Source organism: Oncorhynchus masou, chromosome 17, assembly GCF_036934945.1.
Source record: "Oncorhynchus masou masou isolate Uvic2021 chromosome 17, UVic_Omas_1.1, whole genome shotgun sequence".
Taxonomy (NCBI): Eukaryota; Metazoa; Chordata; class Actinopteri; order Salmoniformes; family Salmonidae; genus Oncorhynchus; species Oncorhynchus masou.
Window position 1 is genome coordinate 36,047,873 of NC_088228.1, and position 27,186 is coordinate 36,075,058.

Genomic DNA, 27,186 nt, shown 5'->3' on the forward strand with positions numbered 1-27,186 from the left:
AAAGTGTCACCAACAAAAGTTAAACAGTAGGCCTATAGCAAAAACACTTTTTTTCACATGTAAATAGCACTTTTTAGTAGTGCTCAAAGCCTGCCATTCCATGAGCACAGCATTTCTTTTTCATCTCAATTCAATGAGCCCAATCAGTCCTCCATGACAACAAAATCATAAACAACAGAGTAGGGCTGGCTAATAAGTCCTTAGTTTAAGGGTTATGGTAAGGTAAAGCCATTTGGCTAATCTATACTTCCAGATTTCTAAGTCCTATTTATCCTGCAATAGATGTCGTTCAATTGGTAACATACATTTTTTTATATTTTTCTAATGCCTCTTAAGGGGAAAGTAATCTAAAAGTACCTGAATGTAATGAGATTACGTTACTGGTAATCCAAAAGTTACGTTACTGATTACAATTTTGGACAGGTAACTAGTAACCGTAACAGATTACATTTAGAAAGTAACCTACCCAACCCTGCTACGGTTAGCTGTCAGTGTCACTTTCAGATTTATCGGCAGTTAGCTGTAACGTTAGCTATTTAGCTAATGCCCTTCCCTTGCAACAATGACAAGGAGATCATTGCCTTGTGGATAAATAGATTACTATTGTAAAATGTAGCGGCATCTTTCAATGCAGTCAGTGTGCTTTGTTGCTGGCTAGCTTGGCATCAGGACTCAGATGACGACTGTTTGCCAGAGACCAAGCTCCTGCTCTCGCAGAATCAGATAGTCATACTGAGATGTGATGTGACCAGTCATTCAGTGTCCCACTCAACCTGTTTCCAATAAACCACCTAATTAATTTGGTGTTCAGTGAACTGTTAATAACAAACCGTTGATTAATGTTGTAATTTCATGATTCTATCTGCTGCATGAATCAACAGACAAAAAGTAGGCCTACATTAATCAATATGAAATGTATGGGTTATTTCTATCCCGCGCTGTGCCCATGATAAGATCTGACCGAAATCGTTTGTTCAACATAACAACCCAGCTGAACATAGCGTAGCATATTATTTTCCATGTCACACTCAGATAAAGGACACATTGTCATGAACAGTTATCCCATTGTGTTCACATGATTACAGTGTGATACCACCAGCAGCTACCATCACACACACACACGCTAGCAGTTAGATCTTCAAAACTCATATTGACTTCTCTTGTTCCCTCTCTCTTGTAGCATGGCGGATAAACAGGATAAGAGTGAGCTGAAAGCAGAGCTGGAGAGGAAGAAACAACGCCTGGCCCAAATCAGAGAAGAAAAGAAGAGAAAGGAGGAGGAGAAGAATAAGAAGAAGGATGTGAGTAGAGAGAAGAGAAGTAGAACATGCTAATGGCTGGCTTGATGCGGAGGAGTTGTGGGGGCTCACATCCCTATAACATTCATCTGTATGCAGATTAAATGTATGTATTCTATTGCCCCTACTGCTGACCAGGCTATGCAAGAGATTCAGTCCGATTTAGTCGCCTTGCAGAAAGCCCTTGTTGATTTCAAATGGTTAGTTTATTGCTGCAAAAACTAAATGTGTGTTATTTTCTAATTCTCATAGGAATATTTCAGATGGTTTACACATGTATGCAATGGATGGTTCTCTCGTCGAGCAGGTTGCCGCCTATAAATATTTGGGTATATGGATTTCCACAAATGTTATGTTAAAAAAAACATATGGATGAGCTAGCTACCCACTGGGCGCACACATTGGTTGAATCAATGTCATTTCAATGAAATTACTTTGAACCAACGTGAAATCGACGTTGAATTGACGTTTGTACCTAGTGGGTAGTTAAGAAGCTGAGATTTAAAGTAGACTGTTTTTCTTTAATAGAAATAAACTCATTAAAAAAAGAAACGTCCTCTCACTGTCAACTGCGTTTATTTTCAGCAAACCTAACATGTGTAAATATTTGTATGAACATAACAAGATTTAGAAACTGAGACATAAACTGAACAGGTTCCACAGACATGTGCCTAAACAGAAATGGAATAATGTGTCCATGAACAAAGGGGGGGGGGGTCAAAATCAAAAGTAACAGTCAGTATCCGGTGTGGCCACCAGCTGCATTAAGTACTGCAGTGCGTCTCCTCCTCATGGACTGCACCAGATTTGCCAGTTCTTGCTGTGAGATGTTACCCCACTCTTCCACCAAGGCACCTGCAAGTTCCCAAACATTTCTGGAGGGAATGGCCCTAGCCCTCACCCTCCGATCCAACAGGTCCCAGACGTGCTCAATGGGATTGAGATCCGGGCTCTTTGCTGGCCATGGCAGAACACTGACATTCCTGTCTTGCAGGAAATCACTCACAGAACGAGCAGTATGGCTGGTGGCATTGTCATGCTGGAGGATCATGTCAGGATGAGCCTGCAAGAAGGGTACCACATGAGGGAGGAGGATGTTTTCCCTGTAATGCACAGTGTTGAGATTGCCTGCAATGACAACAAGCTCAGTCCAATGATGCTGTGGCACACCGCTCCAGACCATGACGGACCCTCCACCTCCAAATCGATCTCGCTCCAGAGTACAGGCCTCGGTATAACGCTCAATCCTTCGACAATAAACGCAAATCCAACCATCACCCCTGGTGAGACAAAACCATGACTCGTCAGTGTAGAGCACTTTTTGCCAGTCCTGTCTGGTCCAATGACGGTGGGTTTGTGCCCATAGGCGACGTTGTTTCCAGTGATGTCTGATGAGGACCTGCCTTACAACAGGCCTACAAGCCCTCAGTCCAGCCTCTCTCAGCCTATTGCGGACAGTCTGAGTACTGATGAAGGGATTGTGCGTTTCTGGTGTAACTCGGGTAGTTGTTGTTGCCATCCTGTACCTGTCCTGCAGGTGTGAGGTTCGGATGTACCGATCCTGTGCAGGTGTTGTTACTCTGGGTCTACCACTGCGAGGATGATCCGTCCTGTCTCCCTGTAGCGCTGTTTTAGGCGTCTCACAGTACGGACATTGCAATTTATTGCCCTGGCCACATCTGCAGTCCTCATGCCTCCTTGCAGCATGCCTAAGGCACGTTTACGCAGATGAGCAGGGACTCTGGGCATCTTTCTTTTGGTGTTTTTCAGAGTCAGTAGAAAGGCCTCTTTAGTGTCCTAAGTTTTCATAACTGTGACCTTAATTGCCTACCGTCTGTAAGCTGTTAGTGTCTTAACAACCGTTCCACAGGTGCATGTTCATTAATTGTTTAAGGTTTATTGAACAAGCATGGGAAAAAGTGTTTACAATGAAGATCTGTGAAGTTATTTGGATTTTTACTAATTATCTTTGAAAGACAGGGTCCTGAAAAAGGGACATTTCTTTTTTTGCTGAGTTTAGATCATGCCTCTCCTTAAACAGCAAGAAGCAGGTTGTACAGGCAACCTTCCGGCCAGTTCTTGATTATGGTGACACCATTCATCCGAATGCAACAGCCGCTACTCTAAAACCCTTGGGTGCAGTGTAGCGCGCATCGCTTTAAATCACAGTTGACAGGTTTAATAATCACCGCCAGCGTCCTTGATCAGAAGGTCAGCTGGACCTCTCTAAATTCCCGTAGATCACTTAATTTTCCTCTTTTTGTTTACATACAGTGCCTTGCGAAAGTATTCGGCCCCCTTGAACCCCCTTGGAGAGCATTTGTGAACAGCAGTTTTCAGTTCTTTCCACAGATTCTCGATGGGATTCAGGTCTGAACTTTGACTTGGCCATTCTAACACCTGGATATGTTTATTTTTGAACCATTCCATTGTAGATTTTGCTTCATGTTTTGGATCATTGTCTTGTTGGAAGACAAATCTCCGTCCCAGTCTCAGGTCTTTTGCAGACTCCATCAGGTTTTCTTCCAGAATGGTCCTGTATTTGGCTCCATCCATCTTCCCATCAATTTTAACCATCTTCCCTGTCCCTGCTGAAGAAAAGCAGGCCCAAACCATAATGCTGCCACCACCATGTTTGACAGTGAGGATAGGGTGTTCAGGGTGATGAGCTGTGTTGCTTTTACGCCAAACATAACGTTTTGCATTGTTGCCAAAAAGTTCAATTTTGGTTTCATCTGACCAGAGCACCTTCTTCCACATGTTTGGTGTCTCCCCCAGGTGGCTTGTGGCAAACGTTAAACAACACTTTTTATGGATATCTTTAAGAAATGGCTTTCTTCTTGCCACTCTTCCATAAAGGCCAGATTTGTGCAATATACGACAGATTGTTGTCCTATGGACAGAGTCTCCCACCTCAGCTGTAGATCTCTGCAGTTCATCCAGAGTGATCATGGGCCTCTTGGCTGCATCTCTGATCAGTCTTCTCCTTGTATGAGCTGAAAGTTTAGAGGGCCGGCCAGGTCTTGGTAGATTTGCAGTGGTCTGATACTCCTTCCATTTCAATATTATCGCTTGCACAGTGCTCCTTGGGATGTTTAAAGCTTGGGAAATCTTTTTGTATCCAAATCCGGCTTTAAACTTCTTCACAACAGTATCTCGGACCTGCCTGGTGTGTTCCTTGTTCTTCATGATGCTCTCTGTGCTTTTAACGGCCCTCTGAGACTATCACAGTGCAGGTGCATTTATACGGAGACTTGATTACACACAGGTGGATTGTATTTATCATCATTTGTCATTTAGGTCAACATTGGATCATTCAGAGATCCTCACTGAACTTCTGGAGAGAGTTTGCTGCACTGAAAGTAAAGGGGCTGAATAATTTGGCACGCACAATTTTTCAGTTTTTGATTTGTTAAAAAAGTTTGAAATATCCAATAAATGTCGTTCCACTTCATGATTGTGTCCCACTTGTTGTTGATTCTTAACAAAAAAATACAGTTTTATATCTTTATGTTTGAAGCCTGAAATGTGGCAAAAGGTCGCAAAGTTCAAGGGGACCGAATACTTTCGCAAGGCACTGTAAGCTCTGCTGCACAAGCTTTGAACATATCTCACTTCTCTGGTAATGTATAAAAACAACAGGGTTAGTTAACACTTGAAATCCCTCGTGTCTCTACCAACCTAGGTAAATCAGCATTTAGTTTTAACACCCACTATGTTTGGAATAATTTTACAATCCACGTTACGTCTTGAATCCCTGGTGACAATAGGGCACTTTAGAACGCTGATGAGGAATGAATCCACTGACGTTTGCACATTTTTTTTTGGTTGATTGTAATCATTTTTGTGTTGTGAAACGTACTGTATCTTCTGTATCTTGTCGCTCTTTTTTGTTGTTGCTGTTTTATTGTATCATCATGTTAATTTGTGAATTGTTTGTTCTCAGGGAACTATTGAGAATGAGACCCTGGTCTCAATTGGGCTCCCCTGAATAAATACAAGTAAAATAAATAGTATATTATTATTATTATTATTAGTGTCATGTAATAGCCTATGCAGTATTTATACATGGTTATATTGTATTTATTATGTGATCTTTTTCCCTGTCTCTCCAATTCAATGGATCCCTCTCACGCTGCCTCTCCTTTCCTCCCCATTCTCCCTCTTCCCCCCTTCCACTCTCTCCCCCTGTAGGGGTCTGACTCGAAGCGGGAAGGGGGTGCAGCAGATGACTCTTCTGACCTGGAGAAGAAGAGGAGAGAGGCTGAGGCTCTGCTGCAGAGCATGGGGATCACCCCTGATATACCCAACAGTAAAGACACACACACGTGTACACACACACACACACACACATTCACACACACATTCACACACACACACACACACACACACACACACACGTACACGTACACACTCTTCGGTTTAAAAAAAAGCATTTTTGCATGAAGCCTCAGCGTGCCACTTGTCCCCTACTTTTTCCTCTCTTTTCTTCTCTCCCATCATTTACTACTAACCAACAGACTCTCTCATTCACACACTCATTCACTCAATTATTCACTCCCTCATTCTTTGACCCCCCCCACACACACACCCCCACACAGCCCAGCCTCTGTTTCACTATCTAGTCACTACCCTTATGTCTCCCTCAGCCAAGTCAGTGGGCAGCGAGTCTGGAAGCCAGGACTCTGGAGATGGAAACTCTAGGTCTGTATGTGTGTTTGTGTATTTGTGATTAAGTACTTGTATGCTCAGTGTATATTATTAACCTGCCAGCTTTCTCTCTTTCTCTGTGTTACTCACTCTCTCTTCCTGCTCTCTCTCTGCTGCCCCCTGGTGGTGTGTTGTGGCTGTATCAGGACATTACCCTGGGATCCTGACCCCTTTACTTTGCAGCTGTACTCTGACTCTGAACTACTGGGGTTCACCTCTTTCTTACTCTATAAGACACATTCCCCTACTTGGGCTGTGGTTTTGCTCCTCTCTTCTGTTCCTCTTGGTCATTTCTTTGGTGGCCCTGAATGGCCCTTGTTAGCATCATACACATTGCTGTCTGCTTGCACATGTAGAGTGTTTGTTTTTGTAATGGTGTGTTTGGATGTGGAGTGTGAGTGTTTGTATAATGGTGTGGCTGTGTTTTTAAGTTTGTATGTGTCTCTCTGACTATGTGTGTGTCTCCTGTCCAGGCGAGGTTTTAGGCTTGGCATGGCAAAGGTGACCCAGGTGGATTTCCCTCCAAAAGAGATGGTGTCCTACTCCAAGGAGACACAGACCCCCGCCGATACACAAACACACACCCAGGCTACACCAGGTAAACTTTGTGTTTTATGGGTTAGCGGGCAATTCTACACCACACTTTGAATGTTTTAATGTACAATGTGTTGTTGTGAGCATGATGTTGTGGGTGTGTGTGCGTGCGTGTGTAGCAGAGGAGGAGGAGGAGGAGGAAGAAGAGGAGGAGATGGTCGATCCCAAGCCAGCAGAGGACTCCCTGGAGGAGAAAGCTGATGAGGAGGAGAAGCAGGAAGAAGGTGAGCTTGACTTTACCCTCCTGCCTCTGTAAGTTGACTATCCCTGGCCTACACCACTTCTGATATTCATGCGTGTGTGTGTGTGTGTGTAGTCCCTCCCAAGGAGCTGACTGAAGAGGAGAAGATGCACCTGCTCAACACTGAGGAGTTCATGGCCTTCTTCGATCGAGGGAGCAGGATTGTAGAGCGGGTTCTCTCTGAGCGAGTGGACGTCTGCTTCGACTACAGTGGCCGAGACCTGGAGGACAAGGAGGGGTGAGACACACACTCTCTATAGTAGTTCGGGTGTGTGTTCTTATTTCTCTCTCTCTCTCTCTCTCAATATTTCTTTCTTCCTTTCCAGTGAGATGCAGGCGGGGGCTAAGATGTCTCTGAGTAGGGTGTTCTCAGACGAGCGCTGGTCCAAGAACAGAGTGGTCACCTGTCTGGACTGGTCTCCTCAGGTAGGAGTGTGTGTGTGATGATTCGGATTAGGGCCTATCTTTTAAAGAGTTACATATTCTCTTGTGTTGGACTCTGTTAGAGTCATGCAAATCTGTGTATTTGATTCCTGATACACTTCTGTTTTACCCCTGTTGACTGCTGTCTGCTGTTTGTTTCAGTACCCTGAGCTGCTGGTGGCCTCCTACAACAACAATGAAGATGCTCCTCATGAGCCGGACGGAGTGGCTCTGGTCTGGAATATGAAGTATAAGAAGACCACACCTGAATACACCTTCCACTGCCAGGTACACACACACACACACACACACACACACACACACACACACACACACACACACACACACACACACACACACACCACCTCTCTGTGAATATAATTCTCTTCTCTGTGTCTCTTCCCCAGTCTGCGGTGATGTCAGCGGCGTTCGCCAGGTTCCATCCTAACCTGATTGTGGGTGGGACTTACTCAGGCCAGATCGTCCTATGGGACAACAGGAGCAACAAAAGAACATCTGTACAGAGAACTCCACTGTCTGCATCCGCTCACACGGTAACTCATATACACTACAAAGGAACATTGCTGACAGGTGTATAAAATCAAGTACACCGCCGTGCAATCTCCATAGACAAACATTGGCAGTAGAATAACCTTACTGAAGAACTCAGTGACTTTCAACATGCCACCTTGCAAACAAGTCAGTTCGTCAAATTTTGGCCCTGCTAGAGTTGCCCCGGTCAACTGTAAGTGCTGTTATTGTGAAGTGGAAACGTCTAGGAGCAACAACGGCTCAGCTGCAAAGTAGTAAGCCACACAAGCTCACAGAACGGGACCAGTCAGTGCTAAAGGACATAGCGTGTAAAAAATCATCTGTCCTCGGTTGCAACGAGGGCTGTCGTGGTGACCGTATTACTGCTACACCAGCGGTCACGAATCATGAAGGCAGTCAAATTACACATGACAATTTAGTCTCCTCCAAGCTCTGATGGTCATCAATAGCCTACCAAATGTGCTAACTGCCTGGTACTCAGCCCTCTATTGTCCCTCTAATCACTCTGACATCAATGCAAATGTATTCGAAAATCAAATCAAACACTTCATGAGAACCCATGAGCTCATGTTGCACACATTTCTATAGGCTAAAAAAAGAGAGTGATGGCCTCTATTAAAAAGAAGAGGATTCTATCATTTTTTTATAGGAAAGGCCTATTATATTTTTCTCTCAACTTTCCTAATATTTAGCACATTGCTTATCTTTACAACAGGAGTATAGCCTACCTGGCATGACAATTAACCACAGGAAAAGCTTCCTCCATTCCCTATTTAAGTGTAGAGATTACATGTATTTTTCCCCCTGCCCCTGTTGAGACAATATAATGGTCCATTCTAAATCAAAGCGAATTTCACACACATATTATTTAGTACATGCAAAGACAAGATTAAATCAAGAATAGTCTTTATGGGTGACACTATTAGCCTATCACTTCTGAATGACACATCACTTGTGAATGATGTCCAGTTTAAGGCAAGAAACAATGCCTTTTGTTTAATCATAGTCGCACACGTCATGTAGCCTAGCCCATAGGCCTAAATGTTTTGATAAGGTTTGTATCACAACTAAAGTGGCCAGACATTGGTGTGGAAGAACTTAACTGGTCTGCACAGAGCCCTGACCTCAACCCCATCGAACACCTTTGGGATGAACTGGAACGCCGACTGCGAGCCTAATCGCCAAACATCAGTGCCCAAACCTCACTAATGCTCTTGTGGCTGAATGGAAGCAAGTCCCCGCAGTGATGTTCCAACATCTAGTAGAAAGCCTTCCCAGAAGAGTGGAGGCTGTTACAGCAGTAAAGGGTGGCTCAACTCCATACTAATACCCATGATTTTGGAAGGAGATGTTCATATACTTTTGGCCACGTAATCAACATTGAGTGCTCAATAGCTTTCAAATTGTGAAAATGTTTAGATATTCTTTTACGGGTACAAGCTACTATCAGCTAAATATAGACTGGACTGTGTCATGTTAGCTACATGGAAACATCACTCATTTCTAACGGTGTCCTGTGATATTCAGCACCCGGTGTACTGTGTGAACGTGGTCGGGACCCAAAATGCTCACAACCTCATCAGCATCTCTACTGACGGAAAGATGTGCTCTTGGAACCTAGACATGCTGTCTCAACCACAGGTACGGCTGCAGTGTGTGTTTGTGTTCTAGGACATTGCGAAGTTAGTGTTTTGGCAGTCTTATTGCTGTGTGTGTGTGAGATACAGGACAGTCTGGAGCTGGTGTTTAAGCAGTCTAAGGCAGTATCAGTGACCTCCATGGCGTTCCCTCTGGGCGATGTCAACAACTTTGTGGTTGGGAGTGAAGATGGATCAGTCTACACCGCCTGCCGCCACGGGAGGTGTGTGTGTTCAGAACTTTGCTTTGTGGACATCACTTTGTGGCCAACACCAATATATATGTGTGTGTGTGTTCTAACATTGTGTTTATGTGTCTGTGTGGGCTACAGTAAGGCAGGCATCAGTGATGTGTTTGAGGGACACCACGGTCCAGTCACTGGACTGAGCTGTCACAGTGCCGGGGGTCCCGTGGATTTCTCCCATCTCTTCATCTCTGCTTCCTTCGACTGGACCGTTAAGCTGTGGACCACCAAGGTAACACACACATAAGTCTTCTTCTGGGAGCCCTCGTAGTGGAGTATGATCTCCCTCCAGGTGTTGCGGGTCCCGATTGTTGTGTGGGTCTGGCTGGCCATGGGCCCGGAGGTGGCTGGGCAGGTTGAGCCGTGATCTGCAGCTTCTGTGGCAGTGGGGGCAGGAATGGTTCGTTCTGTGTCCCGGGCATTGTTACTGGCACCGGTTACTGTGCTTTGCGGCAACACACACGTACCCTTTCTCCCAATTGTTTCTCTGTAGAGTACCCGTCCTCTGTATTTGTTTGAGGACAGCTGTGACTATGTGTATGATGTCATGTGGTCTCCCATTCACCCCGCCCTCTTCGCCTGTGTGGATGGATCAGGACGGCTGGACATGTGGAACCTCAACAACGACACAGAGGTACACACACACACACACACACACACACACACACGGTGCAAAACAACAGATATGCATATGAACAGTGCAACATTGTGCGTGTCCTAGGTGCCCAGTGCCAGTGTGGTTGTGGATGGGTCTCCTGCCCTGAACCGTGTGCGGTGGGCTCACTCAGGGAGAGAAATCGCTACAGGAGACTCAGACGGGCAGGTGCTGGTCTACGACGTAGGAGAGGCGAGAGATTCATCCCTTATACTACAGCTCTTGATATACTGTACATGTCATACCTGTGTGTAACCCGTGTACGTGTATATTCTCTCGTTTCCACAGCAAATCTGTGTGCCCAAAGCAGATGAGTGGACCCGTTTTGTGCGCACGCTCGTGGAGATCAACGAGAACCGAGACGAAGGAGACGAGCTCGCCGCGCAGCGCCTACTCGCCTGATCACCATGGTAACAGGGTTACTTTGGGGACCACTCCCCTGTTGCTTCCAAATCCTCCCGTTGGTTGGAGCAGGCGTGATGTCTATCCCTCAGGGTTCTAGAACGTCGACAGTTTCTCCAACTCCAGTCCTTTTCTAAATATGCAAAACGTACCCTTTCACTACTTTGTATTTGTACATTATCCAGATGTATGCATGCATGTATGTTCCCCATGTGCTGACGATGTGTGTTTAACTGATGGTGAAGAACAGAAGAATATCACCCATGCTATGCACATTCCAACCTTCATAGACAAGGACAGCCATGTCCTCAGATTTTAGCAACAATTTTATTTATCCATGCTTTTATAGCAACAATTATCACATTCGGTTGCACATATTTTAAACATATTACTTTTTCTGCAGATAGCGTTACTAATATCCAAGACAAAAAAAAGGCTTTTTAAATTAACTAAAAATATTCTTCATGGCAAGTTATGAACCAAAGTTATTACTTTTTCTTTGAAAATGTAAATGTACCTGTAGGTCTCTTAATAGGAAAACAGTTTCGGTCTCCTTCCTGAAAGCATGAATAATGATGTTTTCCCCTCATACAAAGATGTGGACCCAAGCAGAGCCATAGATACAGTACAGTGCTTTCGGGAAGTATTCAGACCCCTTGACTTTATCCACATTTTGTGACAGCATTATTTTAAAATGTATTAAATAAAAGCAAATCCTCAGCAATCTACACAAGCAAAAACAGGTTTAGATATTGTCGCAAAAATAAAACAGAAATACCTTATTTACATTAGTATTCAGACTCTTTCCTATGAGACTCGAAATTGAGCTCAGGTGCATCCTGTTTCCATTTATCATCCTTGAGATGCTTCTACAACTTGAAGTCCACCTGTGGTAAATTCAATTAATTGGACATGATTTGGAAAGACACCCACCTGTCTATATAAAAGGTCCCACGGTTGATAGTGCACGTCAGAGCAAAAACCAAGCTATGGAGGTCGAAGGAATTGTCCGTAGAGCGCCGAGACAGGATTGTGTCGAGCTACAGATCTGGGGAGAGAGTACCAAAAAATGTCTGCAGGTTTGAAGGTCCCCAAAAAACACAGTGGCCTCTGTGATTCTTAAATGGATGTTTGGAACCACCAAGAGTCTTCCTATAGCTGGCCACCCGGCCAAACTGAGCAATTGGCGGGAGCAGATTCTCTGGTCTGATAAAACCAAGATTGAACTCTTTGGGTTGAATGCCAAGCACCATGTCTGGAGGAAACTTGGCAACATCCCTACGGTGAAGCATGGGGGTGGCAGCATCATCCTGTTGGATGTTTTTCAGTGACAGGAAGATCAAGGGAAAGATGAACTGAGCGAAGTACAAAGAGATCCTTGATGAAAACCTGCTCCAGAGCACACAGGGACCTCAGACTGGGGCGAATGTTCACCTTCCAACAGGACAACAACCCTAAGCACACAGCCAGGACAACGCAGAAGTGGCTTCAGGACAAGTCCGAATGTCCTTGAGTGGCCCAACCAGAGCATCTCTGGAGAGACCTGAAAATAGCTGTGCAGCGACGCTCCCCATCCAACCTGACAGAGCTTGAGAGGATCTGCAGAGAAAAATGGAATAAACTCAGAATACAGATGTGCCAAACTTGTAGCGTGATACCCAAGAAGGCTGTAATCGCTGCCAAAGGTGCTTCTACAAAGTACTGAGTAAAGGGTCTGAATACTTATGTAAATGTAATATTTCCGTTAATAAGTTAGTTAAAATCTCTACAAATTAGTTTTTGCTTTGTCATGGAGGTATTGTGTGTAGATTGAGAGAGGGGGGGGGGACTATTAAACCATTTTAGAATAAGGCTATAACATAAGGGGTCTGAACACTTTGCCAAACTCCATGTACAGTGCCTTCTGAAACTATCCTCGATGTTGGGTACCGAATTCTAGTTAGTATTTCAACAAGACTTGTCACAACATTGTCCATTATAATTCTTTGTTGGAGTTTACCAAACTCTGTATAGATATGTTGCGTATCTAATTACATTTTGTCTAGTTTTCCACCAAAACTATTGGTTAGCTTTTGCTTGGCCATTTTTGCTGTTCATTCTCCTTGATATAAAATATTTTCAGGTGTGAAATTAAATCATTGTTTATTTCAATAAAATACACCGAATGAATTTAAGTTACCTAATCCTTTGCCGATGATTCTCCTCAAACAGTTTGAAAAGGTCTGTAGATCAGTAAGAGTGATTCTCAAGAGACGAAGGCCCGACGTCAATCTAACGTAACTCCAACATGAGTCACGTTGCTTTTTAACATTACCGCAACATTTCTGTAACCGAAACGTTGCGCTAACATTACCATAACATTGGAGAAAAATGTTACATTAATATTGCTCTAATATCAGTAATGTTCCTTTCCAGCTGTGTCATGTCTCTGTACAGCAACTTCCTGTGCAAGGCCCACTCAGAGTAAAGCCTTCCACACACTGTCCAATCATAGTAGCGCCCCAAAAAATTTTAATCAGTTATTCGTGAGAAGAGGAGCCACCAGAGAGAGATGGAGAGGAATGGGAGTGAGAGAGCAAAGGAATAGAGAGAGAGAAGGCTCCTTTCAAACCACTGATTTCATATGAAAAGCAGAATGGAAAGAAAGGAGAGCCACTGGAGATACAACAGTAGTGTTCAGGTTAATGCCTGCTTCAACAATGGACCTACAGTCATGTCTCCAGAACCAGGGTAAGAGCACTAGAGTAGACCCTGGGTTGTTGGTGTTTATAGCTGTGCACATGGCCCCTAGGACTGTACGTGTGTGCATATCGGTGCACATGGCCCCTAGGACTGTACGTGTGTGCATATCGGTGTACATGGCCCCTCAAAATGTGTGTGTTGATCAGTATGCATGTCTGTCTAAGTGCATAGCCCTTCGTGGAGTGGTGGTGGAAGGCAGTTAGAGGCTAGTCTTTAGGGGGGCGGCAGCCTCTTGAGGGGGGGGCAGAAGAGGGGTCAACGGGGTCAGAGAGAATGGAGAGCACTCCAGAGGACTTGAACTTGGGCAGATGAAGGCCAAACTTGTTCTCCACGCCAGCGAAGGTGGCCGCGGCCAGACGGTAGCCTCCAACGTGGTCAGCACAGACCGGGGAAGCTCAGAGACACGAGATTCAGGAGTGGGCTCAGACCCCGTCGGACGACTGGAGAAAGATCGAGGGAAATGAGACATTGGAGCTTAACTCAGTGGTATCTTGGGTTATAACAGTGCGGAGTGTGTGCGTGCACTCACTGTCCTCCGAAGTCCACATTTAACCACCTCTGTAGAAGCTCATAGGTCACCAGAGTTACTCCAAACTGAGGAGAGGATCGACACATACGAGCTGGGGGGGGGGGGGGGGAGAGAGCGAGACAGAAAGTGAATTCCCATTTGTGTAGTCACCTTGACAGACAAACACCACAACACACACCTCCAGCTCCCTTCCACAGTACTCCGAATCCCTCCTCCTGCGTGATTTTCCTGAAACAGTCCATGACTCCAGTGTAGGTGGTATGTCCCGCCCTCGCTGCTACCTGCAGGCGTGTCTTGATGACATCAGCAGGTGTCACCAGGGAGGCAGCAGGGATGCCTGGGAAATGGAGTTAGAAAGGGTGTCACTTGAGGCCATGACTGTTTTTATCAATCGAGTAGAATAGAAAGTGTGAATAGGTCTGAAGCGTGTGTACCTCCGATGGCTCCAGAAGCTAGCAGCTGTAACGGGCCTAGTCTACCCTGCTCGTCGGCAAACTGAGCCTTGGTGTGGGCATACACTGGGAAGAAGATGGCTGAGAACGGGATGTCTCTCAATAAACATGCTTTAGCACCCTACATAGACAAGAAAATAAAAGACATTACTTTCAATCAAACGGGCTTTCGTTTACCAAAATACAAGAACAATGGCACCAGACGTAATGGCCACACACGCCTACCTTGTAGAGGCCGAACAAGCCAAGGTCTCGGATGACACTGAGGGCGCCAATTCTGGGTCCTGTCGTGATCTCTCCTGCCACCTGCAGTCTGATCTTGACAATCTCCAGCGGGTTAGTAAAGACCACTTGGGAACCCCCTGCCTGCAGAGAGAGAGACATAAGGTGAAATGAGTGCGAAAGACATGGGAGGGGAGGCTAACCACAGCTTCCCATTCAGGTAGAACAGAATGAGACGCGTTTAGAGTTGGGAAGTTTGACAGGAACAGGTTTGGTCGTCGGGTCACTCACACAGGCTCCGGCCAGCACCTCAGCAGCGAAGTGAATGGTGTTGTCTTTACCAGTGAACTTATCTCTCACAAAGTCATTCATCTACAGGGAGAACAGAGAGCGAGGAGATAAATTAGCAAATAAGTACTACAGAGAAAATAGTCAGGCATGTCTTCAACAAAATACGTGTTGCGTTATCTTAAGGTGCACGTCCATCGTGATTGGCTGAGTGGAGGGGGAGGAGTGAGACTCACCGTAAGTTTGATTGCCTTCTCTGGAGCCACGCCTATGAGCTGGGGAAGAAGACCTGCAGGGCAGCATGGGAGATTGAGTCCACATATGACATGAACCACGTCTCATGACGACAACAGTTTCTTAGGGGAGAAAAAGAGAGTACGAGTAATGAAGGAAAAGGTGAGAATTAAAGAACAAAGGAAGAAGTGAATGGATGGAGGCCGGTTGAGTGATGCAGTGTGGGTGAGCCAACAATACTTGGCAGTCTTGCAGTCCTTTTTCCATCAACAGAAGAGACAGCAGAAATGCAAGGACAGTGCAGAAAGGCAAAATAGCAGGCAAAGAGGGGAGGAAAAGCGAGCAGGAGAGCAACCAAGAATGCACAGTGTCCGTCCGTACCTCTGTAGAATCCAAAGAATCCTTCGTAGCGCAGCACCTTCTTGGCACAGTCAAAGCTGTTCTTGTACATCAGTTCTCCTACAAACGAGCCTGTACTCCTCTGGTTCTGCATCCTTGTCTTCACCAGGTCTATCGGATACACTGCCGTAGCTCCCATAGCTAGGAGACACACACATAAGTGTGCTATTGAAACTAGGCAAAACTTCTTTTTTTAACCAAGTCACTTTTTATTTGGGGGGTGGATATATTCCATGAAAGTATTCCTTACATCACCCCCAGTCCCTTACCTCCAGCAATGGAGCCCAAGCTGAACCGGTAGGCCGACTCTGCGGCCTGCAGCAGTACGGACCTGGAACCATCACCCTGGCTCTGCTACACAGAGAGAGGAGAGTTTGACTCACATGTACACTCACTCACGCGCAGTCACAAACAAATGCATGTCTCTTACCCGTTTCTGTAACTCGGCCAGGTGATAGGGCAGCGCTCCCTCCTCCAGCGGGGCTATCCTCTCAATGTCAGCAAAGTTCAGGCGCCTGAGACAACACCGCGCCATTACCACAACACTCAGGTGAACGGGTGTGTATACAGTACGAGGCTTTTAGAGCAGTGCATGTTTACCCAGAGTGGGAGTGTAGGCCTGATAGCTGGTACAGGATGTCAATCTCCATGGGAGAGACCTGGCCAAACTTGTTCGCAGCACGGGCAAACTCCTCTAGAGAGAGATGGGTTAATGGTCTGCATAACACACGCTGTGCATCCACACATACTGCAGATTGAGAGAGCTTGCCAATGACAGTTCCCCTCCTGACAGACGACTGGCAAAGTGGGATCACGCTACTCCTCTCACACGTCTGGAGCACTTCTGACCAGTGTGGCTGTGTCAGTACAGTGTGTGTGTGTGTGTGTGGGGGGGTATACGATGGGAATGTGTGTGTGTGGGTATACGCAAGGGCCTGTTTTACCTTGAGTGACCTGTGTGTCCCTGCGGGTCCCGGCCAGCGTGCTATAGATCTTGCGGATCAGCTCCATGTTGTTGAGCAGAGCGTTGAAGGCGTTGAAGTAGGAGAAGCTGACCATGTGAGAGGTGCTGCCCCCCGCAGCCTGGGAGGACAATCGCACCGAGGAAGGCGTTAGAACAGGGACGCCCTCTCCATTACTCCCTCTGTTAACGGGGACTCTCTTATCACACACACAATCATACTCGCTCTTACCGAAACCAGGTTTTCCTCCACAAACACTGTAAGCATGTGGTGTCGGATTGTGGCCATGATGTCACTGAAGTCCATGGCAGAGATCGTGCCGCTCTTGTTCTTGTCCTTCTGGGCAAAGGCCTGGCGCGCATGCTCCAACTGCAACTCCTGTAGGTAGAGAAGAGCGTGTGCAGTGCTTCCCCTAGGATATTTTTCAACAGTGGTGGCAAAGTTAACGTAGGCTGTGGTAGCGGGCGAGGCCACTGGCATAGTTTTAGATGCCCTCCTCTGCCGGAGACAAAACAGGGCCGTTTTATAAAGCTACATTTTCTACACATTTGCCACAGGGCGGAGAGAACAGAGTTTTAAAGCAAATTTCTTGCAATTATACACGTTCATGCCATGTTGTTATGCTATTGGAATTTCACACGCGCAATATGTCACCGCGTGAGCGCCATGGAGCGTATGCATGACTGAGTGTGTGTGTGTGTACCTGTAGAAACTGGGTGAACTCGAGGTAGCCGAGGCATTTCTTGCGGTCGTGTCCAAAGTGCAGGCAGATGAACTCACAGTCCCAGTTAAAGGGGATGTGGTGGTGCACAGTGGTCTGGCTGAAGATGTCCTGCACATTCTCTGTTTGAGGGATGGACAGATCGAGAGAACATAGAATTAGAATGAGCAGAATGGACATTCCCATTCAATGCAACGTTATGTGACGGGGAGGAACGGCGGCCATATTAGTTGGGCCATTTAAAAAAAGTCTTTGCATCATCTCTCTCTTTCTGTGCATCTGTGAACACCGGGACAATAATCGGTTCTGCTCATTCTATGACAGACCAGCGTTAACATATGTGCATTCTTTTGGGGGCTGGAAACAGTTGAAAGCAGGTAACGCCACCACCCCAACAGTCACATACGTACCAAAGGAGATGTCTCCAGTGCCGGTCTTGTTAAACAACTGGAAGACTACGATAAAGAGAGCGTCCGGAACACACAGCGCTGACTCAAATGCCAAGAACTCCTGGAATGAGATCAGCCTGTGTGGTTTTTTAAGAAAGAGAGAGAGAAGCAACGTTAAAACAATATGCGAGATGCCATGAAGGACAACGCTTCAGATACAGATCCAATCAGAGGGAGAAAGGTTCCATTTTTACTGAAACAATGTCAGCAGTGATGTAGGGAGAAATTAGGCCATGCACTATTTCTTCAAAATGACTCCATGCATTTCAAATAGTGTAAACCAATTGTAATGGATTTCAGGTCATTTCTCTAGAGACTTAAGTGAAAAGACTCGCTGATGGTAGGTTGTTACTTTTAAACAGCGCTGAATGGCAGACATGTGCTTCTTCCCCCTGCAAGACACACACACACTTTACATTACATTACATTTAAGTCATTTAGCAGACGCTCTTATCCAGAGCGACTTACACTTGTATCCATTCCATGACTGATGTAGGTTACAAACTTTACTTAGTAGTTTTACTGTTTACGTTGTTTATTTGTTTAACCTTCATTAAAAGCGAGGCAAGTCAGTTAAGGACAAACTCTTATTTACAATGTTGGCAGGTACCCCACTGTTCCCCGGTAGGCCTTGTTCGGGGGCAGAACGACAGATTTTTACCTTGTCAGCTCGGGGATTCGATCCACCAACCTTTTGGTTACTGGCCCAATGCTCTAACCACTAGGCTACCTGCCACTCAAAACATTAGTTCCCTGACCAGGAATCAAACCCGGGCCGCGGCGGTGAGAGCGCTGAATCCTAACCATTAAAAAAGGCACACCTGTTACTTTGAGACATTTGACCTTGAAGTAGTAAATGTTTTCAGAATCATGAACTATTTAAGCTTAAGAGTGGATTAAGTGTATTGAAAGGGCGTATGATCTAATCTATGAGCACCCATTAAGGCAGCTTCTGTTCTTAGACCAAATAACATCCTAATGAACTGATCTAAGCGTCACCATTGTATGTGTGGGTATGAAACCTCTATCATTCATTACTGCAGGAGCCTTCTGCACAATGAAAACAATCTCCCATGGTTGATGTGGAGCGGGAGCACGACAGGAGACAAACAGAATGAGGGAGACAGCAGTCTAAGCATAATCAAAAAAGATAGCAAAAGAGACAGATGAGAGAGAGGGTTAACGTAGGCAGCTCTTCACCCGTCCTTGGTTGTGTCAGCTACACCGGCAATGAGCTGGACAGTTTTGGGGTTGTGGTGGATCTGTGTGTGCAGGCCCAGGTACTTCTGGACAAAGTCCCCTGGGGTCATCAACTTCTCGCCATCTGCATCCACAACACTGGCATGCTGGGGGGGGGGGGGGGGAGTAAAACAGAAATAGACAGTGTCACTGTGTTTCCTGCTAAACACTGACATACCAAGGTGGACCTCACTGTAGAGGACCTCACTGTAGGGCCGAATCTACAATCTGCTGCCCCGAAATCATCTTACAAGGTGAAACATACAGTTTGGACACACCTACCTCATTCCAGGGTTTAAAAAAAAAAAACACATATGGAATCATGTAGTAACCAAAAAAAAGTGTTAGACAAATGAAAATTATATTTGAGATTCTTCAAAATAGCCACCGTGGCAGCTTTTGCACACGCTTGGCATTCTCAAGCCTGCTTCATGAGGTAGTCACCTGGAACGCATTTCAATTAACAAGTGTGCCTTGTTAAAAGTTAATTTGTGGAATTCATGCATTTGAGCCAATCAGTTGTGTTGTGACAAGGTAGGGGTGGTATACAGAAGAACAGCTCAAATAAGCAAAGACAGTCCATCATTACTTTAAGACATGAAGTCAGTCAGTAAATCCAGAAAAATGTCAAGAACTTTGAAAGCGTCTTCAAGTGCAGTCGCAAAAACCATCAAGCGCTTGGATGAAACTGGCTCTCATGAGGACCACAACTGGCAAGGAAGTTACCTCTGCTGCAGCGGATGTTCATTAGAGTTAACTGCACCTCAGATAGCAGCCCAAATGAAAGCTTCACAGAGTTCAAGTAACAGACAGCAACTGTTCAGAGGAGACTGCGTGAATCAGGCCTTCATGATCAAATTGCTGCAAAGAAACCACTACTAAAGTACACCACTATGAAGAGACTTGCTTGGGCCAGGAAACATGAACATTAGACCTGTGGAAATCTGTTCTTTGGTCTGAGGAGTCCAAATGTGAGAAATTTGGTTACAACCAGTGTCTTTGTGAGACGCAGAGTAGGTGAACAGATCTCTGCATGTGTGGTTCCCACTGTGAAGCATGGAGGTTGTGACACTGTCTGATCTATTTAGAATTCAAGGCACACTTATTAACCAGAATGGCTACCACAGCATTCTGCAGCGATTCGCCATCCCATCTGGTTTGCGCTTAGTGGAACCATAATTTGTTTTTCAACAGGACATTGACCCAAAACACACATCCAGGCTGTGTAAGGGCTATTTGACCAAGGAGAGTGATGGAGTGTTGCGTCAGATGACCTGGCTTCCACAAATCACCTGACCTCAACCCAATTTAGATGGTTTGGGATGAGTTGGACCGCAGAGTGAAGGGAAAGCAGCCAACAAGTGCTTAACATATGCAGGGAACTACTTAAAGACAGTTGGAAAAGCATTCCTGATGAAGCTAGTTGAGAGAATGCCAAGATTGTGCAAAGGGTGACTACTTTGACAAATCTATAATATTTGGGGGTTACTACATGATTCCATGTGTCATTTCATCGATTATTCTACAATGTAGAAAATAGTAAAAAAAAAAAAAAAAAACTAACCATTGAATTAAGTGTGTCCAAACTTTTGACTAGCACTGTAGTGTGTGTGTGGTGTTCGTCTTGGACTGAAATGGGTGTCAGTACTCATTGTCGGTTTACATTTAGGTGTAGGCGTCCACAATACTTTTGAACTAATACTTCTGTAAGAAGATCAGGAGTTCAAGCTGCAGAACATTGTGAGATTCCGGTATTCAACTCCATTGAACTTCTGCCCAAATCAAGCACTGTGCGTGGTAGGGGATTCAGTCACACAGACCAACTCACTGACCACAATCCAGATAATTTGACCAATTAACCTGGTCACACATCATTTTGAGTTTGGGAAAACGAATAATAAACCAGGTGTATTCTGCATGCATAGACCTATAGGTTACACATCAACCAATTATTTAAAGACCTGTGGGCACTCTCTGAGACTGAAACTCACTCAACCTGGTAGACTGGAAACCCTGAAGCAGTAATCCAGTAATCGCTGAGATGTCTCTGCACCTTGGATATAAACGCTTGTCATGCCTTATCCACCCCTGACAGTCTTCAGTCACACAGCTCCTCACAAGACACCCGCAAGCTAAATGATGTCAGACCTCTAATTAGTTCACCCTAGCCCAAAATCTTTTCACACTGAAATGAACTCTACAGCAGGCGTGAAGGACAACCAGAGATGCTCTTACCTTCTGAAAAATATCCTTCAGCTCGTTCGGGTCCGCTCGTTTGGTGGATTGCACCTGCCAAGCAATACGAATAATAGTATAACGTTAAGGTAACGTTTCCCAAACTCGGTGCACGTTTTGGTTCTTGCCACACAGCTGATTGAAATAATCAACGAATCATCTAGCTTTGATCATTTGAATCAGCTGTGTAGTGTTAAGGAAATAAATAAAACATGCACCGAGTTTGGGAAACGCTGTATTAACGCATCATATGACGTTGTGCAGCGAAAACACAGTGAACGTATTTATATAGCTGAATGCAAACAGATCAGCAGTTTTGGTTGATGACAACTAACGTTATCAGTAATAAATATTATCTAGCTGGTGACAATTGGATAAAACTGGAATTCCTTGAGGTTGTGTCCTTGCGATTGGAAATAACAAATTAAAATATTTCAAAAAAGACTTGAAAGATTGCGATTATACGAGACCGACAATTACTTGTCAAAACGCATGCCAATGGGGAAAAAAACAATCACACAAGCTATTACTGTTTAGGCGAGTTGACCATGAAAAACAGTGTTTCTAACTAACGAAAGTAGTTAACTGTTTCCAAGTTGTGTTGCTATTCTTGTAGCTATCTACTCAGATGAAGACACAAACCATTCCAATGACTCGGTGGGTTTAAAACCGCAAAGAATAGATCAGACGAGTGGGTAGTTGAGTGATGCGGTTGTCATTATTGCACAATATTGTCAGTTAGCTGTAGTATTGCAATGATAATCAAAAGATACAGCTGCTAGCCCTATCGCCAACTGGTTTGTGGCTGTTCATTCAAGGCCAGAGACCGGGCGTTAGCGCAGTCAAATGATCCCAAAAACTATGTACAACGAAGCAGATAAAGCATGTAGACTACATTAAAAACTATTTATATAAAACGTAAAGCAAGCAATGCCGAAGTCACCTCGAATGCCATACTGATTTTGACGTCACGTATAGTCGCTGGCGCAAACGCTTTCACTGGAGAATATCAAAAAAATGAAATAAAAAAGCGAGCTCCGGTGCAATTTGAACCGATTGCAACAAACCCGCTAGTCTAGTGCAGTGTGTCCCATCTGTCTTTTTTTGTTAAAAAACGAGGTGTGTTAGCTGTAGTAATCATGTGCCAACATTCCACGGTTTGAGCATTCCGTAGATTTTGTAAGGATACGTCTTTTTGCACAGGTTTGAAATCGGAGCCTGAAAACAGACCAACTCACTGACCACAATCCAGATAATTTGACCAATTAACCTGGTCACACATCATTTTGAGTTTGGGAAAACGAATAATAAACCAGGTGTATTCTGCATGCATAGACCTATAGGTTACACATCAACCAATTATTTAAAGACCTGTGGGCACTCTCTGAGACTGAAACTCACTCAACCTGGTAGACTGGAAACCCTGAAGCAGTAATCCAGTAATCGCTGAAATGTCTCTGCACCTTGGATATAAACGCTTGTCATGCCTTATCCACCCCTGACAGTCTTCAGTTGAGATGTCTCTGCAGCCGGCTTCCGTTGCATCCAGGAGGGACATTTGGTCATGTGGCCGATGATCATACACTTTCCACCTCCAGGTAGAAAAACATTACTCAATGGGGTTGAGGAAAGGGGGGGAGGAAAAGGGAAACCATTTTTGGATGGGCTGCAGACCAGTTTGTGATTGGTGGAATGCTACATTGTCCCATGCAATCGTAAATGTCCTCACGTTTCCTCCCAGCTGTTCCCTTTCTGCTTCTGGCACCAGTTGTTGGTGGAGGTCATCTTAAAACAAAAGAAAGTGCTCAGTGTTGTAGGGACCAATCTGGCATTTCTGCAGGACCAAACCAGCACTCGAGATTGCAGCACACATTGTGATATTTGCTCCTCTCTGACCGGGCACATGAACTTTTCCCGATGACGTTTCTTCCCCACCGATGTGTTTTTGAAAGGTTAAACCCTGCCTCCTCTACATACATTATTTAATGTGTGGTCTGATTAGCCTCCAACTCCATGAATCTGAAAGAAATCAAACACTATGTGTCAATTATTTTCAGTGTGTCCTACTATATGTACTGTAACCCATGTTTACATGTAGAGTAGCATAGTGTAAAACTCACTATAGAACAAGACATATTGGATGCACACCATACCTGGACGTATTGGTGCCGGAGTTACTTAACCCACTCACTGTCCCTTTCAAAAGGAACTGTGTACAACTGTTTCATTCCAACTCTGTGTTTGGTCAGAGTCTGAGTGATGGGAGCCTGATGCTTTCCACACTGTGAAATACCAAGTTGTCCTCTACAATTCTAGTCTGAATTTCTCTCAGTTTTAATTGCATTGTCAGCAATGACCAATCCTACAATGGCATGATCTTGGTTTTCACTGATGAGCTTTCCACTTCTCCCCCAGAGAGAGGAATACGTTGCATCCTTTAGAGGAACAAAAATACAACGTGTATTTGCATTGGGACTGGTGGCCTACAGTTACTGTGGACATAGCAACAGTAATGATAAAAGAAGCCTTTGTGAAATGCATTACTTACCTGTTGGTTTGCTGAAAATTCTGGATAATGGAAGCCAAGGTTGACCATCTGAGATTGGGCTGGACTCTTTCACCAGCCTCTCTCAGTGATAGACCATAGTATTAGGCTGGACTTTTTCACCAGTCTCTCTCAGTGATAGAACACGGTTTATCACAGGGTCTATGATGGTGGCTCTTATTTCATCAGTGACAACAGCTCTTACTCTCCTTTGAACACCACCACGCATTCTTACTCCTCTCCCCCTACCTCTCCTTCTCCCTTGTCCTGGTCCGACTACGCCTTTGCCTGATCCAGCTTGTCCTCTGCCTGATCCAGTTACTCCTCTGCCTGTTAGCGATTGTAAAAAACTGTAAAGGGGTGTTGTATCACCACTAGCTGCCAGAACAGCTTTAAAAGTGCCTTGGCATAGATTCTACAAGTAGACATAAACCATGCCAGGAGAATGCACCCCACATCATAACATATACTTTGTATCCCTTGTTTACTCAAGCGTTTCCTTTATTTTTGGCAGTTACCTGTATGCCTAAGGGGCTATGCATGCAGAATACACCTGGAATACACCTGGTTTATTATTCGTTTTCCCATACTACATTTTTTTTGGTGTGACCAGGTTAATTGATCTGAATAGCGGTCAGTGAGGTAGTGGTCTAATTTCATGCTCACATTTCAAATCCGTGCAATAAACGTATCATTACATCACCCATGGAATGCTCAAACCGTGGAATGTTGTCACGTGATTACTACAGCTAAATTAACACACGACACGCCCCAACCTTTAAGCACAAAAAGACAGATGGACACACTACACTAGACTAGTGGGTTTGATGCAATCGTCTCAAATTGCACCAGAGCGCGCTTTTTTATTTAATGTATTATTACTTATTTTCATTTATCAGTCCAAGTCGAAGTGAATTTATTGAACAATAAAATATTAAATGTCTTAAGAGGAAAATACAGTCTATTCCTGAGCATCATCGCCTTTTTATAGGTTATCAAAGCATACTTCTTGTCTTTACTCAGCCAAGACCGGATTAAGAAATCATAGGCCCCTCATCTTGGCAATAGCCTATCTCAAAATGAGCTACTTTGAAAAATAGTGCTGCTGTTAGCTACAAATTGGGAGGTGTTGGGAAAAAAATGGTTTCTATTAGTTCCACAGACAGATTAGTCTTCTGATTTCTAAAATATACATACAAATATAAATAAATCTGCAATGCGAAAACCGACAGCCCCAATCAACCATAGAAATATAATCTATAGATGGCACTTTCCATTCAAATCAGGACTGGCATTCATTGCTACTGTACCCATTAGTTTAACAGTCAAATTGCCAGGGTAAGATGTTACAAAAACCCTTTTATGGATTATAAATCTATGGCCACAAGGAACAAGCTGTAGCCTATATTTGGCGTGCATACTGCCCAAACTGCAGCCTTCCTGATTGTAGGCATACATGTAACTGCCAAAATAAAGGAAACACTTGAGTTAACAAGGGATACAAAGTATATGTTATGGTGTGGGATGCAGTTTCCTCTACATGGTTTATGTCTACTCGTAGAATCTATGCCAAGGCACTTTGAAGCTGTTCTGGCAGCTCGTGGTGGCGCAACACCATTTTAAGACACTTTATTTTGGTGTTTCCTTAATTTTGGCAGATACATGTATGTGCTTGTGATAAAATTTATTCCAGTTATTTTTTATAAACTATTGATCATCTGTTCCTAAATTTTGCACTCTGCTGTATTTTGAACATTGAGAGTGGGTTCATGTAGTTGGATAAAAAAAACAATTATACATTTAAATGTTTTTTTATTTTTTATTTTTTTTGCCTCTTGGGCCGTCTACGGGCTTGGGCCCAGCCCGATGTCAACCAATAATTTCATGGCCTGTATAGGTTCTCTCTGAGACTGAAACTCACACAACCTGATAGACTGGAAACCCTGAAGCAATAATCCAATAATAAACCTAATCCAAATGCTGTAATCCTTTACATTGTGAAGGCCAACTAAATATTCTGTTTGCTAGATTGTCTATAGGGTCTCATTTCAAATTCCAAGTTGTTCACATCCCATTGTTCACCATGTTGAATAAAAATCATAAACCAAATTTGAAACACTGTGTGTAAACTTTCCCCCTTTCCGCTGATCTGACATCAGTTTAACACGGACTCTCTCTCTCTCTCTCTCTCTCTCTCTCTCTCTCTCTCTCTCTCTCTCTCTCTCTCTCTCTCTCTCTCTCTCTCTCTCTCTCTCTCTCTCTCTCTCTCTCTCTCTCTCTCTCTCTCTCTCTCTCTCTCTCTCTCTCTCTCTCTCTCTCTCTCATGGCAGGCAGCAATGTAGTGCGCTGCCAACCCACAGCTCTCTGCATCCTCCCCCAACAGGACGGGTAGCCTATCCTCATCAGAGGAAAAAAGGTTTCACATTTAGGGAAATTACACTCTCTAATTGTTTTATATATTTTTTTAAACATTTTGTCAGGAAATGCAGCTGTCTCCGGTTCTGCTGTGGTGCCGTGGTTGCACAGCCTTTCCTCTAGAGGGAGCCATGTTTTCATGTGTCTACCCTTCTCAATGGCAAGGCTGTGCTCGCTGAGCCTGTATTTTGTCAAGGTTTTTCTAAGGTTTTGATCAAGAACCATGTTCAAATAGTTTGCCACGGTGTACTGTCATTTTAGGGCCAGATAGCACTGCATTTTGCTTTGTGCTTGTGTTTCCCAATAAGTAATGTAGATTTGTTTTGACTTTGATGTAATTTGGTTAATTCTGATTGATTGGATGTTGTGGCCCTGAGACTTCAGTGTGTTAGTAGAACAGGTTTGTGAACTCAGCTGGATGAGGGGACTCTTTTCTCTGCTCAGCTCTTGGCATTGCATTGCACTGTATTTTAGATGTTTCCAAAACTTAATTGCTCATTTTAAAATATTTTTTTACTAGTGGATATTGGCCTAATTCTGTCCTGCATGCATTGTTTGTAGTTTTTGTCGTGGAGAATCGTTTCAAAATATAACACTTACAAGAACTTGTGAATTCAATATAGGCTTTTAATACAAACATACAGTATCAGAAGCCGAGCCGGTCCGCAGAAAAACTCCCTTCCCTAAGCTCTGGCTCTGTATTTATACACATACAACATGAGTCCATCTCACATGCAAATGAAGTTACTTCCCTCAATCCATCTGCCACCATTATCTTTCTATCTGTGCTTCCTGCTTGTTCACGCCCAAATCTGCTTTCAGTTAAGTTATAATGGTGGCAGGACCTCTTCATGTCCCAAAAATAATACATGCCCATCTTATCCTATGGGCCCCTTAGGTTTAGCTTGGTGTGTTCTTTTGTATGTCTGTCCTTATTAGGACTCGTAGACTATGTGTCTCTTCTAACATTCCTTCAGCATCTTCATGTCCTAAAAAT

General features: G+C 44.4%; 1 protein-coding gene and 1 pseudogene across 1 annotated transcript; one reads left to right on the plus strand and one right to left on the minus strand.

Moving 5' to 3' along the window:
- The first annotated feature begins 1,125 nt into the window (after positions 1-1,125).
- Positions 1,126-12,920, plus strand: LOC135558950 (dynein, cytoplasmic 1, intermediate chain 2a-like). Its single transcript, XM_064993196.1, has 15 exons — positions 1,126-1,301; positions 5,493-5,610; positions 5,948-6,002; positions 6,482-6,606; positions 6,725-6,826; positions 6,919-7,081; positions 7,170-7,269; positions 7,429-7,554; positions 7,674-7,820; positions 9,346-9,459; positions 9,546-9,679; positions 9,788-9,932; positions 10,194-10,334; positions 10,422-10,547; positions 10,644-12,920. Exons 1-15 carry the CDS (start codon positions 1,182-1,184, stop codon positions 10,755-10,757), a joined length of 1,830 nt encoding a protein of 609 aa, XP_064849268.1. The 5' UTR covers positions 1,126-1,181; the 3' UTR covers positions 10,758-12,920.
- On the minus strand, positions 12,875-22,315 carry LOC135558949 (electrogenic aspartate/glutamate antiporter SLC25A12, mitochondrial-like; annotated as a pseudogene).
- Between the last annotated feature and the right edge of the window lie 4,871 nt (positions 22,316-27,186).